Genomic DNA, 24,680 nt, shown 5'->3' with positions numbered 1-24,680 from the left:
CCCCCCTACCCCCCCACCCACCCTCTCCCCCGCCCACCTGCCCACCTTTTCAATAGGATGCATACCCTTGAATATTCAGCTCCCAATCCTGATCCCCTTAACCCTGTGATGCCCACCACATCATACCTGCCAATTCTGATCTGCGCCATCAGCTCATTTACCTGATTCTTTACACTTTGTGTCTTCCGTTATAACACCTTCAGTCCTGTATTAACATTCCCTCTTCTCAGTATCTAATGTGTTTGAAGTTTGATTCCTAACCCCTTCCAAACATTTTGTGTGCTGGAGACTTTAATAACTTCTCCTGAGTTCTCCTTCTTTTCATATTTTTCCATGCAGCTGTATGCATCCTTACGGACATTACCCTGTAGCATTGCTTCCCATTGGTCATTGTACACCTGGTGTTTGACCCTTCCCTTCCCCTGCCCTTCCTAGTTTAAAGTTCTGTTGACCACCCTATGCACCAGAACACTAGCCCCAGCTCAGTTCAGGTGGAAAACCATCCCAACGGTACAGATCCCTTCTGTTCCAATACAGATGCCATTGTCCCATGAAAAGAAATCCCTCTTTCCCTCACCACCCTTTTAGTCACACATGTACGTCCCTTATTCTCACATCCTGGTATCAATCTGCATGTAACTTAGACAGTAATCTGGAGACCACAACCCTTGAGGACCTGTTCCTTAGCTCCTAGTTTCTGATAATCCCTAAACAGGTCCTCTTTTCTAGTCTTGCCTGTGTTGTTTGTTCCGACATGGAACCCAATAACTGGATCCTCCCCATCCAATATCCTTTCAAGCCAGTCAGAGATGTACCGCACCCAGACACCAGGGAGGCAACAAACAATGCAGGACTCTCAATCGTGCTTACAAAAGGATACTACCCAGTCCCCTAATTATAGAACCCCCTACAACTACCACTCATGTTTTTTGCTCTCCACTCTTGACTGGTCTCATATACCAAGGTGCCATGGTCAGCTGACTCATCCTCCTTACAGCTCTGTTCCTCATCCATACAGGGAGCAAGTACCTCATACCTATTGGACACGGTCAAGAGCTGAAACAAAAATAAATCAACAGCAGGAAATGATGTAGGGTCAGATGATGTCTTCTAGCTCTCAAGTAAAAACAGGAAGTGCTGGAGAAACTCAGCAGGTCTGGCAGCATCTGTGAAGAGAGAAACAGAGTTAACATTCTGAGTCCAATATGACTGTTCTTCAGACCCTCTGGTTCTGGCCTCACCCACAAGAGGAAGCCTCCTTTCCCCATCCACCTTGTTAAGCCCATTCAGGATCTGATACACTTCAATCAACTCACCCCCCCACTCTCTAAACTCCAGGGGAAACAAGCCCAGTCTGTTCCCCACCAAACTGAAAGGGATGCTGCTCAAGGAATACCTGAATGCTTTCACTGACCTAAATGTGTAAAATGATATGTGCCACTGCAAGGGGATGAGATGGCAGAGGGTGAGGGCAGAGGTGATTGGCTGACTGTGTCTTGCAGGCCTCCAGTTGAGTGAGAGCGAAGCCATTCCTTGCCTTCCTCATGGCTGGTTTGTCGAGATGACGGGGTGTACCTGCAGGAAAGACAGATGTTCACACAGATTCAGAACAGTTCCACACTGAGTGCATCCATCATTACTAAAACTCCAAGTTAAATATATATCATCTTCCACACAGTCACCTCAAGGTTCTTCACCTGATCCTAATCAGGTAACAAAAGACAAACTGACTCAACAATGAAGATTTCTGGAGAGACAGATGAACATTTGAATAAAGAGGCTTTTTAAAAATTTACTCATTGGACATTTGTGTGTCACTGGCTGGGCCCAGTATTTATTGCAAGTCACTAGCTGCCCCTTGAAAGGTGGGGATGAGCTGCCTTCTTGAACCACTGCAGTCCATGTGCTGTGGGTAGACCCACAATGCCCTTAGGGAGGGAATTCCAGGATTCTGACCCTGTGACACTGAAGGAACAGTGATATATTTCCAAGTCAAGATGGTGAGGGGCCTGGAGCGGAACTTGCAGAAGGTGGTGTTCCCATGTATCTGTTGCCCTTGTCCTTCCAGATGGAAGTGGTCATGGGTTTGGAAGGTACTGTCTGAGGAGACTTGGTGAATTTCTGCAGTGCATCTTGTACATAGACACACTGCTGAGGGTTGGTGGTGGGAGGCAGTGGATGTTAGTGGATGTGGTGCCAATCAAACAGGCTGCTTTGCCCTGAATGGTGTCAAATTTCCTGAGTGTTGTTGGAGCTGCACCCATCCAGGGCAAGTGGGGAGTATTCCCTTACCCTCCGGACTTGTGCCTTGTAGATAGTGGACAGGCTTTGGGGAGTCAGGAGGTGAGGTACTCACTGCAGGATTTCCAGCCTCTGAGCTGCTCCTGTAGCCACTGTGTTTATGTGGTGAATCCAGTTGAGTTTCTGGTCAGTGGTAAACACCAGGATGTTGATAGTGGAGGTTTCAGTGATAGCAACAAAGAAACATTGGATTGCCTCTTATTGGAGATGGCCATTGCCTGGTATTTGTGTGATACAAATGTTATTTTAAAGAACATCTTAAAGTAGGGGCCAATATTGGCAGGGCAGTGAGCTTTGCAGAGAATGTGGAGGAGACACTTAAAGCCACAGGCATTACTGGCAGGACAACTCCAATATCCAGAAGGTTAGACTAACACAGAGACAGGAGAGGAGCTGATGGAGATTAGAGGAAAAGGAAGGGATGAGATCATGGAGGAACAGCAAGAGGAACTGTAAAATCCAGGCATTGGCCAGCCAGTGTGAGCCACTGAGCACAGGGGGATGACGGGAGGAGGGGGACCTGGTACAGCCTCATCTTTTAAAAAAGGAACGTGAAACCACTTTTTTCAGGCAGATCACAAGCAAGAGCCACTCGGGAAAGTAAACATGAGTTTGAATCACTGACAAAATAATTAGACCACAAAACCAATTTGTGGTATTCTTGATAAATGCATGTGCACAGTATAAACAAACAAGGATGATCTGAAACAAAACCAAACCTCCTCACTCACTTATTTTCACAGCATGCAATGGAAGGATCTTGCACACTAACATAATTATTACACCAAGTCTGTCCAAAACAATTTCTTTAGGATCTTATTTTCCCCTGGAAAAGTGAAGCTGGTGTGTTATCAGGGAGAGGCTATTAAGGTTCTGCATCAGTGGTGCTGGAAGAGCACAGCAGTTCAGGCAGCATCCTAAGTGCAGCGAAATCGACGTTTCAGCCAAAAGCCCTTCATCACTTCCTGATGAAGGGCTTTTGCCCGAAATGTCGATTTTGCTGCTCCTCGGATGCTGCCTGAACTGCTGTGTTCTTCCAGCACCACTGATCCAGAGTCTGGTTTCCAGCATCTGCAGTCATTGTTTTTACCTTATTAAGGTTCTGAACAGGAGACTCAGGGAATTGCATCCATTAGTTAAAGCCAGCAAACCACAGAGTCACTAATATCAGACAATCACTAACCGGTCTGAAGAGAATTTGGACAGAATGACTTTGACCCAGAGAGCGGGGAGACTGTGTACCTCACTCCCAAAGGGAGTGTCAAATTGACTCATGCCAATACATTGAGGGGTAGACTGGATAAACAGAGGAGGAAGAGATTGCATTTGTGTGGACCAGCCCCTCCCAGCTAATGGGTGGAGTCGAGTGCAGCCCCAAACCTCTCTTCTTCCCAGGGTTATAGTTCCAGATTTTACTTGAACTGATTTAAAATTCTCAAATGGCCAGAGTGGGTGAGAACACCCTGATTCTCAATCCAGCATTACTGGCTTTCCTCAACCAAAAACAGAAAGTGCTGGAGAAACTCAGCAGGTTGGGCACTATCCATGGAGAGAAACAGATTCTTCTGAATGACTCGAAACTTTAACTGCTTCTCTCTCCACAGATACTGCCAGACCTGCCGAGTTTCTTCAGCATGTTCTATTTGTATTTCAGATCCCTACAGCATCTTACTTTAATTATAGAGTTGGGAGTAACACAGCCATTAGGAAAAAGTGAGGATTGCAGATGCTGGAGATCAGAGTCGGGGCTGTGGTGCTGGAAAAGCACAGCAGGTCAGGCAGCATCCGAGGAGCAGGAGAATGGCCCTGATGAAGGGCTCGACTGTTAAAACGTCAGATGCTGTCTGACCTGCTGTGCTTTTCCAGCACCATACTCTCAACTCAGTAACACAATCATTACATTACACAGACTCCCTCCAGTGCGGAAACAGGCCCTACAGCAAAACAGTTGAAAATGCGTTGCTGGTTAAAGCACAGCAGGTCAGGCAGCATCCAAGGAACAGGAAATTCGACATTTCGGGCATAAGCCCTTCATCAGGAATGAGGAGAGGGTGCCAGGCAGGCTAAGATAAAAGGTAGGGAGGAGGGACTTGGGGGAGGGGCGATGGAGATGTGATAGGTGGAAGGAGGTCAAGGTGAGGGTGATAGGCCGGAGTGGGGTGGGGGCGGAGAGGTTAGGAAGAAGATTGCAGGTTAGGAGGGCGGTGCTGAGTTGAGGGAACCGACTGAGACAAGGTGGGGGGAGGGGAAATGAGGAAACTGGAGAAATCTGAGTTCATCCTTTGTGGTTGGAGGGTTCCCAGGCGGAAGATGAGGCGCTCTTCCTCCAACCGTCGTGTTGTTATGTTTTGCCGGTGGAGGAGTCCAAGGACCTGCATGTTCTCGGTGGAGTGGGAGGGAGAGGTAAAGTGTTGAGCCACGGGGTGGTTGGGTTGATTGGTCCGGGCGTCCCTGAGGTGTTCTCTGAAGCGTTCCGCAAGTAAGCGGCCCGTCTCCCCAATGTAGAGGAGGCCACATCGGGTGCAGCGGATGCAATAGATGATGTGTATGGAGGTACAGGTGAACTCCGCCACAAGCAATGTGGATGTTTCTTAACTGCCCCCTGGGCAATTCAGAATGGGCAACACATGCTGGCCTAGCCAGTGAACCCCTCATCCCGTGAATGAATAAAAAAAATTGAAGCAAATGCCAGGTTTAGCCTTTTTTCCCGTTAGAGCTGGGTTCTGTAAGCTGTCCAAATGTTCGGTGTCTCTCTTTGTGTGTGTCTGTCTGCATTTGTGTGTCTGTCTTTGTGTTTATCTGTGTGTGTCTGTGAGTGTGGATGTGTGTGTGTGTGTCTGTGAGTGTGAGTGTGTGTGTGTGTGTGTGTGTGTGTCTGTGAGTGTGAGTGTGTGTATGCGTGCATGTGAGTGTGTGTGTGTGTCTGTGAGAGTGAGTGTGTTTGAGTATGCGTGCGTGTGAGTGTGTGAGTATGTGTCTGTGTGTCTGTGTATATGTGAATGTAAGTGTGTGTGAGTGTTTGTGTGAGGGCTGGTGTGTGGGGAAATCCTGCACTGTTTGTACCAGGCATAAAGTCTTTATTGCTCCTGTTGTTCAGTTGTTTCTGACACAGAAAAGGTGATAAGCTGCAGGTATTCCAGACGCCTCTTCGCTAACACCACACAGATTCCAAACCATGACAGAACAGCTCACAAACAACTGCATAACAAAAGAATACAGACGCACTAAGGTGGCACAGCACTGCAGTTTTTAATAACATTATTTATGAACTGTCGATGCTTACGCAAGTGGGAATTGCCTGCTGGGTGAACAGAACAGTTTCCACTTTATAACAATCACAGAAATTGCTGGAAAAGCTCAGTAGGTCTGACAGCATCCATGGAGAGAAATCAGGGTTCTGAGAAAGGGTCACTAGACCCAAAACATTAACTCTGATTTCTCTCTACAAATGCTACCAGATCTACTGAGCTTTTCCAGCAATTTCTGTTTTGGTTTCTGATTTATATCATCCACAGTTCTTTCAGTTTCAGTTTCCACTTTGTGTTGGCAGTGTCAGTCCCTGGTCAGGCATGGCATACTTGGAGCTGCTGTCAGTCTGTCCCTGAGTGATACGTTCCAGGCTGGCATTTGTTCCATCAGCCTCCAGGCCACATCCGCCTTGATCAGCGTTTCCACATTATGGCTAATTAATGTCAAGCTGTTGGTATGTGAGTATGAGAGAGACAGTGTGTGTATATGTGTGTGAGTGTACATGTGAGTGTATGTATGAGCATGTCTGTGTGTGTTTGTGTGTGTGCACACGTGTGACAGTGCGTGTGTGTGAGTCCATGCATTATTGTGCATGAGCGTGTGTGTGAGTGCATGTGTGTTTGTGTGTATGAGGGTGTATGTGTGTGTGAGTGTGAGTGTGTGAGTGAATGCGTGTGAGTGTGTCTGTGTGACAGTGCGTGTTTGGGTGAGTGAGTGAGTATATGTGTCTGTGTGAGTGCTGTGTGTCTGTGTGTGTGTCTGTGTGAGTGAGTGTGCATGAGTAACTGTGTGTGTCTGTGTTTGTGTGAGTCTGAGTCTGTGTATGTGTGTGAGCGTGTGTCTGTGTGAGTGCGTGTGTGAGTGCATGTGAGAGTGTGTGTGTGCGCATGTATGTGACTGTATGTGTGTTTGAGTGTGTGTGTGTGTGTATGTGTGAGCATGTGTGTACGTGAGAATTAGTGTGTTGTGAGCGTGTCTGTGTGTGAGTACATGTGTGACTGCAAGTAAATGTGTGTGTCAATGAGAGTACGAATGTGTGTGAGAGTGACTGTGAGTGTGGTGAGTGTATGTGAGTGTGTGTGTGTGTGTGTCTGTGTGAGCATGTATGTGTGTGTGAGCACGTGTGTCTGTGTGTTGTGTCTGTATGTCTGTGTGAGTGAGTGTGTGTGCGTGTACGGTGAGGCGCTGCCCACCAGAAACTGGACTGCGGCTACAAAGGGTCTTGATGCATTTTCACAGCAAAGCCATTAATATGAAAGTGTCTCTAACCTGAGTCCCTTTTTAGGGAGGGTGTTTCGATCTAGTTGCACACTGTTAAAACAAAGAGAAATCACTCACAGCACACAACAAAAACAAGCATCATCTCAACATCTGTGCACTGTCGGTATTTAATAATAAATAACTTCAGGTTAATCAGTTTGGTTAAAGAGAGTGTGTTTGTTTTTGGTACGAGCCCACGCAGGTTGTTAGCTGGAAAGCATGGGAGGAAAGCAGGCACAATTAGAATAAAAGCAGTAAAATGCAGCCAATCAGAGAGGATCTCTGCTTCTTGAATCTGAATAAATTATAAAGAATTCCTCTGATTAATATGTTAACCCTCAATGATAGTAAATGGAATTGAACTGAGCATTTTAATTAGCGAGGTCTTTGTCCCTTTTACTCGATTCCAATGTTTATTTGGGGAAGTGGGATGGGGTGGCTGATTTGGGATGGGTTGGAGACGGGTGAGATGTATTGAGTTTGAGACAGACATTGAGGACACCTCACTGAGTGCAGCTGTACATGCTGACTTCCAGGTAGTCAGTACTGACTCCATCAACCTCCTTTAAGAATGTTATACCATTCAATAAGATCATTCCTCATTTATCCAAACTTCAAAGAAACCAAGCCCGTTCCCCTCAGTCCTTTCACACAGCTCAGGGGTGCTGAGGACCCTGCTACAGGGAAAGGAATCACATTTTTATGGCTGCCTTTCACTCTTTGTAATCATGTGAAATGCATTAAGAAGAAAGCAGAGTGACTGAGCAGGTCGGCTGTTAGTGATGGACAAAGCATACCAAAGGAAAGCAGCAGACTGTTAGAACCATCACAGCGACTGAGATAAAGCTGCAAGGCTCCAAACTGAGGGCACTGACATGGCCTAACCTCCCTGTTCATGCAGCCATTACTGGCATGGGCTTGTGATGTCACCTATTAAACAGTTTCATCAACCAAACACTGAAGGTAATCAGTAAATTATTGGATATCACGGGACTTGCAGAGACCATTCAACGTCATGTCTGCACTAGCTCGTGAACATGCTGTCCCAATCATTCCACTGCCCCTCCTCTCTCCCCACAGCCCCAAAATGTTCCCAAATCAATGTTTTCCCCAATTCCCTTTTCGAGAGTTATTCCTGAATCTGCATTCACTATCAGGGAGAGAGTTCCAGCTCACCACAGGTCACTGGGTCAAAACAATTTCTCTTCATTCACCCCACCCTACTCTGAGCACAGATCTCATGTCAAACACTTCTTTTTTCCTTATGAAATGGAAGGGAAGGGGGTTTGTGTTTGTGTAATACTCGATCCCATCTGTCTACAAAGAACAACACCAGCTCAGATTCATCACACAGTACTTTGGTATACTGTCATGTGGGTAGTATGGCAGATGGTTGGTACACAGCAAGATCTCACAGACTGAAATGAAATCAACAATTAAAGTTTGCTTTTCACTGGTTTTGACGTTCAGGAAGAATGGTGGCCAGGAACTTGGGTAATCTCCTGCTCCTTCCTTACGCAATGTCACTGAATCTTGAAGCTCATGTGAATTACTGGAGCAGGGAGACAGGGCTTGAGTTTAGCTCTCTGGTTAACCCGCCAGGCCTGAGACAATGCATCACTTACTCAGAGTGTAGGTCTCAAACTCACAACGTCCTGTCTCCGACAGACTGGGGCACAGTGACACAATTGGAGGAGTATCTCCGTGGTTCCTTTCAGAGTCAGTAACTGTACAGTGACTGCATGAGTGGACAATATTACTGCTCTCTCTTTCCCTGTAAACACCGTGACAACGAACCAACCCCAAATTTTGGACCGGACCAGAAGTTCCGTCAAGGGTTAGGAAAATGGGGCAGGAGCAGGTTCTACTGGGCCAGTATTCAGATTTTCGAATGGCCATCTTTGGTCTGTAGGAGAGGAGTGTTTGAAGACAGGTTATCAAATCAGTCTTGCCCTGTCACTGAGAAGCTGTGCTTGGTAACATCGTGGAAAAAGGCCAACTGCTTGATTTCTGAATGTGGATCAGGAAACAGTGAGGGTTGGGGGAGCTGGTCAGGTCAGGTCAGGAGGAATGGCCTCAGAGAGGTATTTGTGATCTTGTCAAATCATCCATCTGCCTCATTTCAGGCCTGTTCAACCTGGACTGGACACTGCCTCGATTGTGTGGTGGGAATCAAGGTGGGCAGTTCACCCACAACAAAGCCAAGTGTAACTTGGGCACGGGTCTTGTACGGGTTTCTGGAGTGATTCAGAAACAATCTGCTTGTGACTGGTTTGCACTTGTTTTGAAGCAGTGGCTAACACGCTGCCCTTCAGTCCAGGCTGGTTCGATTGCAGCTTCTGGTCTCGATGTGACATTAGCGAAGGATTTACCTGTCCAGCTTCCGAGAGGGAGTGATCCTGTGATACTGAGGCATGTTAACAAGGAAACAAAGTGGACTAATAGTCAAAAAAGCAGAAGGAAAGAGAGAGAGAAAGAGAGAAAGAGAAAGAAAGGGAAAAAAAGAGAGAAAGGGATAGCATGAACAGGAGGAGAAAAAAGGGAAAAACATTAACATCTTGAAAAAAAATGTAGTTAATAAACAATGATGATGTGTAGGAAAGCCTTCCCCATTCAGGGTAACTTCCTCCTAGCACTGACTGTCAGGTCGGGAGTCAGGCTCGAACTTTCCCCATTGACAGCTGCTTCAGGGTGGGTTCCTGACCCTCTGAGTGTCTATACTGACTCCCCCATGCAGTAATGAGGGAGGGTTGCACTGCCAATAGGACCACCCTTTGGATGGAGATTCATGGGAGGAGATGACCCAGTGATATTATCACTAGACTATTAATCCAGAGACCCAGGTTCAAATCCTTCATAGATTCACTACAGTATGGAAACAGGCCATTCGGCCCAACAAGTCCACACCTACCCTTTGAAGAGTAACCCAACCAAACTCATTCCCCTACCTTATTAGTCTACATTTACTCCTGACTAATGCACCTAACCTATACATCCCTAAATACTATGGGCAATTTAGCGTGGCCAATTCACCCTAATCTGCACATTTGTGGATTGTGGGAAGAAACCAGTGTATCAGTAAGGAGACCAAATGTGCATGCAGTACTCCAGGAATGGCCTCGCCAGCACCCTGTACAGCTGCAACATAGCCTCCCTGCTTTTACACTCAACCCCTTTAGCAATGAAGGACAAAATTCCATTAGCCTTCCTAATTACCTGTTGTACCTGCAAACCAACGCTCTGTGATTCCTGCACAAGGACACCCAGGTCCCTCTGCACAGCAGCATGCTGCAACTCTTCACCATTCCAGTAATAATCCTTTTTACTGTTACTCTGACCAAATTGTATGACTTCACATTTATTAACATTGTACTCCATCTGCCAGACCTTTGCCCACTCAATGTATCTATGTTCCTCTGTGAAGGTTCAGTCCTCTGCACACGTTGCTCTGCCTCTCATCTTAGTGTCATCGACAAACTTTGACACTGTACATGAGGTCCCCAACTCCAAATCATCTGTATAAATTGTAAATAATTGTGGTCCCAACACTGATCACTGAGGCACACCACCAGTCACTGATTGCCAACCAGAATAGCACTCATTTATCCCCATTCTTTGCTTCCTGTCATCAACCAATCCTCTACCCACACTAATACTCTACCCCAACACCATCCATCTTTATCTTATGCAGCAGCCTCTTGTGCAGAACCTTGTTGAAGGTCTTTTGGAAATCTAGGTAAACCACATCCACTGGGTCCCTGTTGTCCACCTTGCTTGTAATGTCTTCATAGAATTCCGAAAGATTTGTGAAGCATGACCTGTCCTTCATGAACCCATGCTGTGTCTGTACAATGGAACAATTTCTTTCGAGATGCGTTGTTATTTCTTCCTTGATAATAGACTCAAGCATCTTCCCTCCTACAGAGGTTAAGCTCACTGGTCTATAATTTCCCATCTTTTGTCTAGCTCACTTTTTAAACAGTGGTGTCACATTTGCTATTTTCCAATCTGCTGGCATTGCCCCTGAGTCCAGCAAATTTTGGAAAATTACTGCCAGTCCACCTGTTATTTCTCCCGCCATCTCTTTTAGTACCCTGGGATGCATTCCATCAGGCCCAGGAGACTTATCTATCCTTAGCTCCATTAGCTTACTCAACACTAGCTCTTCTGTAATAATAATTGTTTCCAGGTCCTCACCTACCTTCGTCCCTTCATCACTTACTGGTATATTATTAGAATTCTCCACTATGGAGACCGATACAAAATACCTGTTCAAGTCCTCCGCCATTTCATCATCTCCCATAACTAACTGTCCCTCCTCATCCTCTAAAAGACCAACTTTTACTTTAGCCCCTCTTCTTCGTTTTATATATTTCTTGAAATGTTTGCTATTGTCTTTATATTCTGTGCTAGCTTTTTTTCTCATGTTCTTTCTTACTTTATAGATCTTTTTGTGGCTTTCTGTTGACCTTTAAAGTTTTCCTCGATTCCTGCTGCTTTTGGCCACTTTATATGCCTTCTCTTTCACGTTGATAACCTCCCTTATTTCCTTAGACACCCATGGCAAATTACCCCTCCTCTTACAATCCTTCCCTCTCATTGGAATATACTTTTGCTGAGCACTTTGAAAAATGTATTTGAAGGCTCTGCACTGCTCGTCAACTGTCACACCATAAAGTCTCTGTTTCCAGTTTACTTTAGTCAGGTCCTCCCTCATTCTAATATAGTCCCCCTTATTCAAGCACAGGACCCTGTGATTGGATTTTATCTTCACACTATCCAACTGTATTCTAAATTCAACCATACGGTGATCAGTCCTTCCAAGACAATCCGTGTCCATCAGGTCATGAATTATTCCTGTCTCATTAACATTTTATTGTGGGTTTCAGGGTTGAAGGGATGGGCTGATTAAGCAGATTGACAGATACAGAAATATAAAGGTGAATGTACACCAAAAGTATGGCGTTTTGCAGCTTGGATCTACAGCTGAAAGTTGGGATCAAGTGGATTTTTATTTGTGAAAGTCACTGCCAAATGAAATTCCACGGACAACTGGATGTCATTGAAGCTGAGTGAGACATTATCTCTAAAGGGAAGATAGAGCTGGAAATCAGGAAAGAGAGCAAGGGGAATTGTGAAAACTTAAACAGCTGGGAATGCATATTGACATCGTAGACACAGAGTAATTAAAGTGACTGTGAATTTTGATGTGGGAGTTGAGGGTTGAGTTGTGAATTGGGATCTTAAAGATGAGAGGATCATAGAGTCATGGAGTCATAGAGATGAACAGCACGGAAACAGACCCTTCAGTCCAACCCGTCCATGCCGACCAGATATCCCATCCCAATCTAGTCCCACCTGCCAGCACCCGGCCCATATTCCTCCAAACCCTTCCTATTCATATACCCATCCAAATGCCTCTTAAAAGTTGCAATTGTACCAGCCTCCACCACATCCTCTGGCAGCTTATTCCATACAGGTACCACCCTCTGCATGAAACGTTGCCCCTTAGGTCCCTTTTATATCTTTCCCCTCTCACCCTAAACCTATGCCCTCTAGTTCTGGACTCCTGACCCCAGGTAAAAGACTTTGTCTATTTACCCTATCCATGCCCCTCATGATTTTATAAACCTCAATAAGGTCACCCCTCAGCCTCTGACGCTCCAGGGAAAACAGCCCCAGCCTGTCAGCCTCTCCCTATAGCTGAAATCCTCCAATCCTGGCAACATCCTTGTAAATCTTTTCTGAACCCTTTCAAGTTTCACAACATCTTCCCAATAGGAAGGAGACCAGAATTGCACGCAATATTCCAAAGGTGGCCTAACCAATGCCCTGTACAGCCGCAACATGACCTCCCAAATCCTGTACTCAGTACTCTGACCAATAAAGGAAAGCATAACAAACACCTTCCTCACTATCCTATCTACCTGTGACTCCACTTTCAAGGAGCTATGAACCTGCACTCCAAGGTCTCTTTGTTCAGCAACACTCCCTAGGACTTTACCATGAAGTGTATATGTCCTGGTAAGGTTTGCTTTCCCAAAACACAGCACCGCTAATTTATCTGAATTAAACTCCATCTGCCACTCTTCAGCCCATTGGCCCATCTGGTCCAGATCCTGTTGTAATCTGAGGTAACCCTCTTCACTGTCCACTACACCTCCAATTTTGGTGTCATCTGCAAACTTACTAACTGTACCTCTTATGCTCACATCCAAATCATTTATATAAATGACAAAAAGTAGAGGGCCCAGCACCGATCCTTATGGCACTCCACTGGTCACAGGCCTCCAGTCTGAAAAACAACCCTCCACCACCACCCTCTGTCTTCTAACTTTGAGCCAATTCTGTATCAAAATGGCTAGTTCTCCCATATTCCATGAGATCTAACCTTGCTAATCTCCCATGGGGAACCTTGTCGAACGCCTTACTGAAGTCCATATAGATCACATCTACTGCTCTGCCCTCATCAATCTTCTTTGTTACTTCTTCCAAAAACTCAATCAAGTTCGTGAGATATGATTTCCCATGCACAAAGCCATGTTGACCATCCCAAACCAGTCCTTGCCTTTCCAAAGGCCTGTACATCCTGTCCCTCAGGATTCCCTCTAACAATTTGCCCGCCACCGAGGTCAGGCTCACTGGTCTATAGTTCCCTGGCTTGTCCTTACCGCCCTTCTTAAACAGTGGCACCACGTTAGCCAGCCTCCAGTCTTCCGGCACCTCACCTATGACTATTGATGATACAAATATCTCAGCAAGAGGCCCAGCAATCACTTCTCTAGCTTCCCACAGAGTTCTCGGGTACAACTGATCAGGTCCTGGGGATTTATCCACCTTTAACAGTTTCAAGGCATCCAGCTCTTCCTCCTCTGTAATCTGGACATTTTGCAAGATGTCACCATCGATTTCCCTACAGTCTATATCTTCCATATCTTTTTCCACAGATGCAAAATATTCATAGAACATAGAACATAGAAGGATACAGCGCAGTACAGGCCCTTCGGCCCTCGATGTTGCGCCGACCGAATCCTACCTAGCCTATACTAGCCCAATAACTTCCAAATGCCTATCCAATGCCCGCTTAAATGACCATAAAGAAGGAGAGTTCACCACTGATACGGGCAGGGCATTCCATGAACTCACAACCCGCTGTGTGAAGAATCTACCCCTAACATCTGTCCTATACCTACCACCCCTTAATTTAAAGCTATGTCCCCTAGTAACACCTGACTCCATTAGCGGTAAAAGGTTCTTAGTATCTACCCTATCTAAACCCCTAATCATCTTATACACTTCTATCAGATCTCCCCTAAACCTTCTCTTCTCCAATGAGAACAGCCCCAAGTGCCTCAGCCTTTCCTCATAAGATTTTCCTACCATTCCAGGCAACATCCTGGTAAACCTCCTCTGCACTCGTTCTAAAGCTTCCACATCCTTCCTATAGTATGGTGACCAAAACTGCACACAATACTCCAGATGAGGCCGCACCAGAGTCTTATACAACTGCAACATGACCTCAGGACTCCGGAACTCAATTCCTCTGCCAATAAAGCCCAGTACACCATATGCCTTCCTCACAGCACTATTTACCTGGGTGGCAACTTTCAGAGATCTGTGTACATGGACACCAAGATCCCTCTGCTCATCCACACTACCAAGTAGCCTACCATTAGCCCAGTAATCCATCATCTTGTTATTCCTACCAAAGTGAACGACTTCGCACTTAGCTACATTGAATTCCATTTGCCACATTTCCGCCCAGCTCTGCAACTTATCTATATCCCGCTGTAACTTACCACTTCCTTCCTCACTATCCACAACTCCACCGACTTTTGTGTCATCCGCAAACTTGCTTACCCAGCTTTCAAGTCCTTCCTCTAGATCATTTATAAAGATAACAAAAAGCAATGGTCCCAAAACAGATCCTTGTGGTACACCGCTAGTAACTGCGCTCCAAGATGAACATAATCCATCAACTACTACCCTCTGTCTCCTTCCAGCCAGCCAATTCCTAATCCAAACCTCTAATGTATCCTCAATGCCATACCTCCGAAGTTTTAGCATTAGCCTACCATGGGGAACCTTATCGAACGCCTTACTAAAATCCATATACACAACATCTACTGCTTTACCCTCATCCACTTCCTTGGTCACCTTCTCAAAGAACTCAATAAGGTTTGTGAGGCACGACCTGCCCTTCACAAAACCATGCTGGCTATCCCTGATCACGTTATTCCTACCCAGATGTTCATAAATCTTATCCCTTACCATTCTCTCTAAGACTTTGCCCACTACTGAAGTCAGACTCACTGGCCTATAGTTGCTAGGGCTATCCCTACTCCCTTTCTTGAACAATGGGACCACATTCGCTATCCTCCAGTCCTCTGGTACTATTCCTGTTGACAACGACGACATAAAAATCCAGGCCAATGGCTCTGCTATCTCCTCCCTAGCTTCCCATAGGATCCTGGGGTAAATGCCATCAGGCCCAGGAGACTTATCTATATTCATCCTTTCCAATATTCCCAAAACCTCTTCCCTGCATATTTCCAGGGCATCCATTCTAATTATTTGTGATTCCATATTCACATCAGCAACAGTGTCCTGTTCCTGAGTGAATACTGATGAAAAGTACTGATTTAATGTCTCTCCAATCTCCTCCGCCTCCACACACATTCATTTAGTATCTCTCCCATTTTCTGTGGCTCCACACAAAGGCTGCCTTGCTGATCTTTGAGGGGCCCTATTCTCTCCCTAGTTACCCTTTTGTCCTTAATATATTTGTAAAACCCCTTTGGATTCTGCTTAATTCTATTTGCCAAAGCTATCTCATGTCCCCTTTTTGCCCTCCTGATTTCCCTCTTAAGTATACCCCTACTGCCTTTATACTCTTCTAAGGATTCACTCGATCTATCCTGTCTATACCTGACATATGCTTCCTTCTTTTTCTTAACTAAACCCTCAATTTCTTTAGTCATCCAGCATTCCCTATACCTACCAGCCTTCCCGTTCTCCCTGACAGGAATATACTTTGTCTGGATTCTTGTTATCTCATTTCTGAAGGCTTCCCATTTTCCAGCTGTCCCTTTACCTGCGAACATCTGCCCCCAATCAGCTTTCGAAAGCTCCTGCCCAATACCGTCAAAATTAGCCTTTCTCCAATTTAGAACTTCAACTTTTACTATTTTAAATCGAATAGAATTATGGTCGCTGGCCCCAAAGTGCTCCCTCACTGACACCTCAGTCACCTGCCCTGCCTTATTTCCCAAGAGTAGGTCAAGTTTTGCACCTTCTCTAGTAGGTACATCCACATACTGAATCAGAAAATTCTCTTGTACACACTTAACAAATTCGTCTCCATCTAAACCTTTAACACTATGGCAATCCCAGTCTATGTTTGGAAAGTTAAAATTCCCTCCCATAACTACCCTATTATTCTTATAGATAGCTGAGATCTCCTTACAAGTTTGTTTTATTCGGTACAGCCCTTTCAGACATTATTTATTACATAATGAGAACTTGTATGATGTGAACTTCAATAAACAGATCTTAATGCTATTGGTTGACTGAATCTAGTTATAAATGCAAACTGTCATAGCATTATGTCCAGAATTCGGTGAAGATAAGTCTGGCAAAGAGAAGTCCAAATATGTGCAGATTAACGTGGATTGGCCATGCTAAATTACCCATAGTGCCCAGGGATGTGTAGGTTAACGTGGATTGGCCATGCTAAATTACCGAAAGTGCCCAGGTATGTGCAGGTTAGGGTGGATTGGCCATGCTAAATTACCCATAGTGTTCAGGTATGTGCAGGTTAGGGTGGATTGGCCACGTTAAATTACCCATAGTGCCCGGGTACGTGCAGGTTATGGTGGATTGGCCATGCTAAATTACCCATAGTGCCTAGGAATGTGCAGGTTAGGGTGGATTGGCCATGCTAAATTACCCATAGTGTTCAGGTATGTGCAGGTTAGGGAGGATTGGCCATGCTAAATTACCCACAGTGTTCAGGGATTTGTAGGTTAGGTACATTAGCCATGGGAAATGAAGGTTACAGGGTAGGAGGGTGGGACTGGGTGAGATGTGGTGGTGTGCTATGTGTTTGTTGGGCTGAACAACCTGTTTCCGTACTGTCAGGATTCTATTCTATTCTATTTTAAAATTTGGTAAACATCTAAAACAAGGGAATGTAGGTGAACATTTATATCCTGCCATGGGAGCTGATAGGATTTGCCTTCAATAGAAATCTGAAATTAGGAGTCCAATGGTGACCATGAATCCATTGTCAGAAAATTCCATCTGGGTCATTAATGTCCTCAGGGAAAGAAACTGCCATCTTTACCTGGTCTACATGTGACAGCAATGTGGTCAGTGGGTAACAAATGCTGACCTAGCCAACAATGTCCACATCCTGTGATGTGGAGGCTTCTGATTGCTCTCTCGAGTGGCTCGAACTGATCCCAAGTGGTGCTGCTGTTGGTGAAGAGCAAGGAGTTAGACCAGTGAGGCTCTCACTCACTGACTCACAAGTCACATGACACCTGGTTATAGTCCAACAAGTTTATTTGAAATCACATGTTGGAGGCACTCCACCTGAGGAAGGAGCAGTGCTCTGAAAGCTTGTGATTTCAAATAAAGCTGTTGGACTGTAACCTGGTGTCATGTGACTTCTGACCTTGTCCACCCCAGTCCAACACCAGCACCTCCACATCACTACTGAGGTAGTGTTCATATCCAATCATTCCTCAAGAATAGGCACAAATAACTCCCATGGATACTTTACAATATTTCATCAGATTTTATCAGATGGAGACTTACTCCACAATGAGTATCAGGAGAAACTAGGATTTTATTCACTAGAGTTTAGGGGAATGAGAGAGTGATCTCACAGAAACCTACGAAATTCTAACAGGATTAGACAGGGTAGTCACAGGAAGGCGAGTCCAGACCAGAAGGTCACAGTCTGAGGGTATGGGCCAGGCCGTTTGGGACTGAGATGGGGAGAAATATCTTCACCCAGAGAGTGGGATTCGCTGCCACAGGAAGTGGTTGAGACCAAAACATTGGATATTTTCAAGAAGGCATTACATATAGTTTTTAGGGCTAAATGGATCAAAGGGTATGGGGGAGAAAGCAGGACGAGGGGACTGAGTTGGATGATCAGCCATGATAATATTGAATGGTGGAGCAGGATCAAAGGGTCAAAAGGCTCTTATTTTCCATGTTTATGTGTTTCGCTATGAGCAGCACTATGCCCAATGGGGTGTGCTGGCTGAGTAAAGTGGAAACTAAAAACTTTTACCTTTCTACAAAAGGAAAATATTCACACAATTCCACAAAAGAGAAACATACCTGGACATGAATACAGGCTGATTGTGCAGTGAATGAATTGAGACTGAAGGACCTGTTTATGATTCTCCATCTCTGTATCGTGTCCAGTGATTCTGAGCATATTGGTCTCCTCCTGCAATTCAGCCAAACTGTGGTGTGGGGGCTGAACCCCAGCAGATGCCTAACTCTGGCTGGGGCCTAACTTTGATTGCAGCCTAACTCCAGTTGCAGCCTAACTCTAGCTGGGGCCTAATTTTGGTTGCAGCCTATCTCAAGCTGGGACTGAACTCCAGTTGGGGCCTAAGATAATGTTTTATGAATGTTTCTTTCTCTGGATCTGAGTATTTCAGCTACAGCAGAGTCCCTAGTTACTCACCTCTCTGACAGCGTTGACTTGACACTCCCGGTCCTCAGCAGCAGGTTGGGTACATCCCCCTTGGGCACAGTGGTCAGTCCAGATAACGAGCCATGGTGACTGAGTGGGAGGTCGATTGACTCGGAGCTGGTGTGCAGGCTGGTCAGGGAAGGGTAGCTCAGAGTGTCCTTACTGCCCCCTGGGGAACTGCTGAGGCTAGCTGTTAGCTGGTGCCCGCTGGAGGTTAATGAGTGAAGAGAGGCTGGGCTAGAAGCCAGGCTGCTTCCTTCGGTGGGTAGCTCAGGAGGTTTACAGTTCAAGGAGCTGCTTCCCCCTCCACTGCCCTGGCCAATCACAATGTTTCCTGGCCCCATGGAAGGTGACTCCAGACTGCCCTGCCGGGTCAGAGAGGCATGGGGGTTAGAGATGACAGTGGAGCCCTTCACCGGTTCGGAACTAGGCACACTGCTCGCTTTCCCACTCGCCTTCGTTCCAAACAACCTACAGGAAAAGACAGAAAATAACAAGTCATACTGGGACTATGTGACAGTAAACAATGTCTCAAGGACGAATTAGTCTTTCCGACAAAATATCTGGCAGTGGTCTAAAAATATCACACAAAACAAGCAGAACAAAAATCAAAGCAGCCTGCTCCAAAGCCCTCACTGAGGGAAGTGTTGGATGGTGAGTGGTGGATTGTGAGTGGTGGATGGTGGACGGTAGATGGTGGGTGGTGGGTGGTGGATGGTGGGTAGTGGGCGGTGGATAGTGGGTGTTGGGCAATGGATGGTGGGCGATGGATGGTGGGCGGTGAGTGGTGGATGGTGGGTGGTGGATGGTGGATAGTGGGCGGTGGATAGTGGGCGGTGATTGGTGGGTGGTGGATGGTGGGTGGTGGGTGTTGGCAGTGGATGGTGGATGGTGAGTGGTGAATGGTGGGCGGTGGATAGTGGGTGGTGAGCGGTGGATGGTGGTGGTGAGCGGTGAATGGTGGTGGTGAGTGGTGGATGATGGGCGATTGATGGTGGGTGGTGTTGGTGGTCGGTGGGTAGTGGGTGGTGGATGGTGGATGGTGGGTGGTGAGCGGTGGATGGTGGATGGTGAGTGGTGGATGGTGGGTGGTGGGCGGTGGATGGTGGGTGGTGGGCGGTGGATGGTGGACAGTGGATGGTGGATGGTGGGCGATGAATGGTGGATGGTGGGCGGTGGATAGTGGGCGGTGAGTGGTGGGTGGTGGGTATTGGCAGTGGATGGTGGATGGTGAGTGGTGAATGGTGGGCGATTGATGGTGGGTGGTGGTCGGTGGGTAGTGAGTGGTGGATCGCAGATGGTGGGTGGTGAGCGGTGAATGGTGGATGGTGAGTGGTGGATGATGAGTGGTGGGTGGTGGGCAGTGGATGGTGGGCATTGGGTGGTGGGTGGTGGGCGGTGGATGGTGGACAGTGGATGGTGGATGGTGGGTGGTGAGCGGTGAATGGTGGGTGGTGAATGGTGGGTGGTGAGTGGTGAATGGTGGGTGGTGAGTGGGGGGTGGTGGATGATGGGTAGTGGGTGGTGGGCGATGAATGGTGGGTGGTGGGCGGTGGGTAATGGGTGGTGGATGGTGGGTGATGGGTCGTGGATGGTGGATGGTGGATGGCAGATGGTGGGTGGTGGGTGGTGGATTGTGGGTGCTGGGTGGTGAGTGGTTGGTGGTGGGCGGTGAATGGTGGGTGCTTGGTGGTGGGCGGTGAATGGTGGGTGGTGGGTGGTGAATGGTGGGTGGTGGGTGGTGAATGGTGGGTGGTGGATGGTGGGCGGTGCGTAGTGAGTGGTGAGTGGTGGGCGATGGATGGTGGGTGGTGGGTAGTGGGTAGTGGGTGGTGGATGGTAGGAGATGAGTGGTGGGTGTTGGGTGGTGGATGGTGGATGGCAGATGGTGGGTGGTGGGTGGTAGATGGTGGGTGGTGGGTGGTGGATGATGGGCGGTGGATGGTGGTGGTAAATGGTGGGTGTTGGGTGGTGGATGTTGGATGGTGGGTGGTGGGTGGTGGATGGTGGGCGGTGGGTGGTAGGTGGTGAGTGGTGGGTGGTATGTGGTGAGTGGTGAGTGGTGTGTGGTGGATGGTGGTGGTGAATGGTGGATGGTGGGCGGTGGGTGATGGATGGTGGTTGGTGGACGGTGGATGGCGGGTGGTGGGCGGTGGGTGGTAGACGGTGGATGGTGAGTGGTGGATGGTGGGTGGTATGTGGTGGGTGGTGGATGGTGGGTGGTGGATGGTGGTTGGTGGGCAGTGGGTGGTGGGCGGTGAGTGGTGGGTGGTGAATGGTGGGTGATGGATGGTAGTTGGTGGGCAGTGAATGGTGGGTGATGGGCGGTGAGTGGAGGGCGGTGAGTGGTGGGTGGTGAATGGTGGGTGATGGATGGTAGTTGGTGGGCAGTGAATGGTGGGTGATGGATGGTGGGTAGTGGGCGGTGGGTGGTAGGCGGTGGGTGGTGGGTGGTGGGTGGTGGGCGGTGGGTGATGGATGGTGGGTGGTGGGCGGTGGATGTTGAGTGGTGGATGGTTTTGTTGTTGGCGGTGGGCGGTGAATGATGGTGGTGATAGTGGGTGGTGGGTAGTGGGTGGTGGACGATGGATGGTGGATGGTGGGCGGTGGGTAGTGGGTAGTGCGTGGTGGGTGGTGGATAGAACATAGAACATAGAAAAATAAAGCGCAGTACAGGCCCTTCGGCCCTCAATGTTGCGCCGATCCAAGCCCACCTAACCTACACTAGCCCACTATCCTCCATATGCCTATCCAATGCCCGTTTAAATGCCCATAAAGAGGGAGAGTCCACCACTGCTACTGGCAGGGCATTCCATGAACTCACGACTCACTGAGTAAACAATCTACCCCTAAAATCTGTCCTATACCTACCTCCCCTTAATTTAAAGCTATGCCCCCTCGTAATAGGTGACTCCATACATGGAAAAAGGTTCTCATGCTCAACCCTATCTAAACCCCTAATCATCTTGTACACCTCTATCAAGTCACCCCTAAACCTTCTTTTCTCCAATGAAAACAGCCCCAGGTGCCTCAGCCTTTCCTCATATGATCTTCCTACCATACCAGGCAACATCCTGGTAAACCTCCTCTGCACCCGTTCCAGTGCCTCCACATCCTTCCTATAGTATGGTGACCAAAACTGCACACAATACTCCAGATGCGGCCGCACCAGAGTCTTATACAACCGCAACATGACCTCAGGACTCCGGAACTCAATTCCTCTACCAATAAAAGCCAGTATGCCATATGCCTTCTTCACAGCCACCACCCACCAGCCACCGCCCACCACCTGCCGCCCACCATCCAACACCCACCGCCCACCACCCACCGCCTACCATCTACCATCCACCATCCACCATCTACCATCCACAACCCACCATCCACCACCCACCACTCACCACTCACCACTTACCTGGGTGGCAACTTTCAGAGATCTGTGTACATGGACACCAAGATCCCTCTGCTCATCCACACTACCAAGTATCCGACCATTAGCCCAGTATTCCATCTTCTTGTTATTCTTACCAAAGTGAATCACTTTACACTTACCTACATTGAACTCCGTTTGCCACCTTTCTGCCCAGCTCTGCAGCTTATCTATATCCCACTGTAACCTGCCACATCCTTCCTCACTGTCAACAACTCCACCGACTTTCGTATCATCCGCAAACTTGCTCACCCAACCTTCTAGCCCCTCCTCCAGGTCATTTATAAAAATGACAAACAGCAATGTTCCCAAAACAAATCCCTGCGGAACACCGCTATTAACTGCACACCAAGATGAACCTTTACCATCAACTACTACCCTCTGTCTTCTTCCAGCCAGCCAATTCCTAATCCAAACCTCTAACGGTGGATAGTGGATGGTGGGTAGTGGGTGGTGGGTGGTGGGTGGTGGGCGATGGATGGTGGGTGGTGGATGGTGGATGGTGGATGGTGGTGGTGAATGGTGGATGGTGGATGGTGGATGGTGGATGGTGGTGGTGAATGGTGGATGGTGGGTGGCGGGTGGTGGATGGTGGGCGGTGGATGGTGGGTGGTGAGTGGTGTGTGCTGGGTGGTGTGTGGAGGGTGGTGGGTGGAGGGTGGTGGGTTGTGGGCGGTGAGCGGTGGATGGTGGGTGGTGGGCGGTGGGTGGTGGATGGTAGATGGTGGGCGTTGGGTGGTGGGCGGTGGGTGGTGGGTGGTGGATGGTGGGTCATGGACAGTGGTGGTGGATGGTGGTTGGTGAGTGGTGGATGATGGGTGGTGGGCGGTGGACGGTGGGTAGTCAGTGGTGGGCGATGGATGGTGGGTGGTGGGTGGTGCATGGTGGATGGTGGGCAGTGGATGGTTAGTGGTGGATGGTGGGTGGTGGATGGTTGATGGTGGATGGTGGATGGTGGGTGATGTGTCTTGGATGGTGGGCGGTGGATGGTGGGTGGTGGATGGTGGGTGGCAGGTGATGGACAGTGGGTGTTGGGCGGTGGGTGGTTGGTGGTGTGTGGTGGGCAGTGAGTGTTTGGTGGTGGGTGGTGAATGGTGGGTGGTGGATGGTGAGTGGTGGATGGTGGGCAGTGGGTGGTGGGTAGTGGATGGTGAGTGATGGATAGTGAGTGGTGGATAGTGGATGGTGGGCAGTGGATGGTGGGCGGTGGATGGTGGATGGTGGCTGGGTAGTGGGCGGTGGGTGGTGTGTGGTGAATGGTGGGCGGTGTATGGTGGGTGGTGGGTGGTGGATGTTTGGCGGTGGATGGTGTATGGTGGGTGGTAGGTAGTGGGTGGTGGGCGGTGGAAGTGCCTTAGGTCATTTGCTCACTTGATGTTTCATATAGATTCTATGGTCATTACATTGAAGGTGAGGAGGGAACTTTCCACTAACATCACAAAAACGGTAAATTATCTGGTTATTACCATCATCATGTTTGTGCGAGCTTTCTGTGCACAAACTGGCTAATGCATTTCCTAAATTACAAGTGACTTGTCTCACCTCCTGACTCCCCATCTCCAAGGCAACATCAGGAGTGTGATGGAATACTCCAACAACACTCAAGGACAAAGCAGCCGCTTGATTGGCACCACATCCACAAACATCCCCTCCCTCCACCACCGACGCTCAGTAGCAACAATGTGTACTGCAGTGGGTGTGGGCGGTGGATGATGGGTGGTGTACTGCAGATGTACTGCAGAAATTCATCAAAGATCCTTCTAAGTCCATAAATACATAAATCTAGAAAGAGATGCTTGGGAACACTTACTTCCCTTCACGTCACTCACCATCCTGACTTGGAAATATATCGTCATTCCTTCCCTGTCACTGGGTCAAAGTCCTGGAATTCTCTCCCTCGGGGTATTGTGGGTCAACCCACAGCACATGGACTGCAGCAGTTCAAGAAGGCAGCTCACCCCCACCTTCTCAAGGGGCAACTAGGGACAGCAGTAATGTTGGCCCAGCTCCAGTGATGTCCCTATCCCATGATGGGGTCAGTTAGCTCAGGTGAGTGGATGGCTGGATTATGATGCAGAGTAATATCAATACTCTGTGCTCAATTCCAGCACCGGCTGAGGTTATCATGAAGGACTCTCCTTTTCAACTATCCCCCTCACCTGAGGAGCAGTGACTCTAAGATTAGACCACCACCAGTCATCTCTCTCTAATGTGAAAGCGGCCATCTGGGACTTTACCTCTTACGTATCCCAGGAAATAATTAAAAAAGAATCAACAGAAATGGAACATGGTGGCTTAGAAATGAAAGATGATTTTCACTGTCTTCACTTACAATGAATGGGAATGAAACAAGTGTGTTTTCCTAAATTGGGCAGGAGTGTTGATTATCTGTTCCCCACTAACACTGATATCCCATTGGATATCTCTGAAGATTTGTTAATTCTGGATTAAATTGTTGCTCGTACTTGGATTATTCATAATTATAAACCAATCAATGCATTTCATATCAACAACAATCTTCAAAACAAGTGGTTAATATACAAACTGTGAGAAAGAACATTATATTTGTATTGTCTTTATACTGATAAAATAACACATACCAGGCCAGTCTCCAAAATCAAAGACATTGGAATAGAACAACCAGCATGATTTCATCAAAGGGAAATCACATCTAAAGAATTTATTGCAGTGATTTGAAGGGGTACCGCGGATACAAGGGGGTCT

General features: G+C 47.6%; 1 protein-coding gene across 8 annotated transcripts in view; it reads right to left on the bottom strand.

The window, feature by feature from the left end:
* nav3 (neuron navigator 3) overlaps positions 1–24,680 on the bottom strand; it is a 440,932-nt gene that overhangs the window by 97,708 nt on the left and 318,544 nt on the right. For 6 of the 8 annotated variants that reach the window (XM_060839577.1, XM_060839578.1, XM_060839581.1 and 3 more), the window contains 4 exons: positions 18,521–19,000; positions 9,183–9,248; positions 6,820–6,861; positions 1,415–1,575 (listed from right to left, as the gene is read on the bottom strand). In XM_060839577.1, the coding sequence (XP_060695560.1) occupies positions 1,415–1,575; positions 6,820–6,861; positions 9,183–9,248; positions 18,521–19,000 (749 nt within the window). The remainder of the gene's footprint in view (positions 1–1,414; positions 1,576–6,819; positions 6,862–9,182; positions 9,249–18,520; positions 19,001–24,680) is intronic. The other 2 variants (XM_060839579.1, XM_060839580.1) reach the window with 2 other exon arrangements.

Source organism: Hemiscyllium ocellatum, chromosome 19 (genome assembly GCF_020745735.1).
Source record: "Hemiscyllium ocellatum isolate sHemOce1 chromosome 19, sHemOce1.pat.X.cur, whole genome shotgun sequence".
Classification (NCBI taxonomy): Eukaryota; Metazoa; Chordata; class Chondrichthyes; order Orectolobiformes; family Hemiscylliidae; genus Hemiscyllium; species Hemiscyllium ocellatum.
This window is presented reverse-complemented; position numbering and strand designations above follow the sequence as displayed.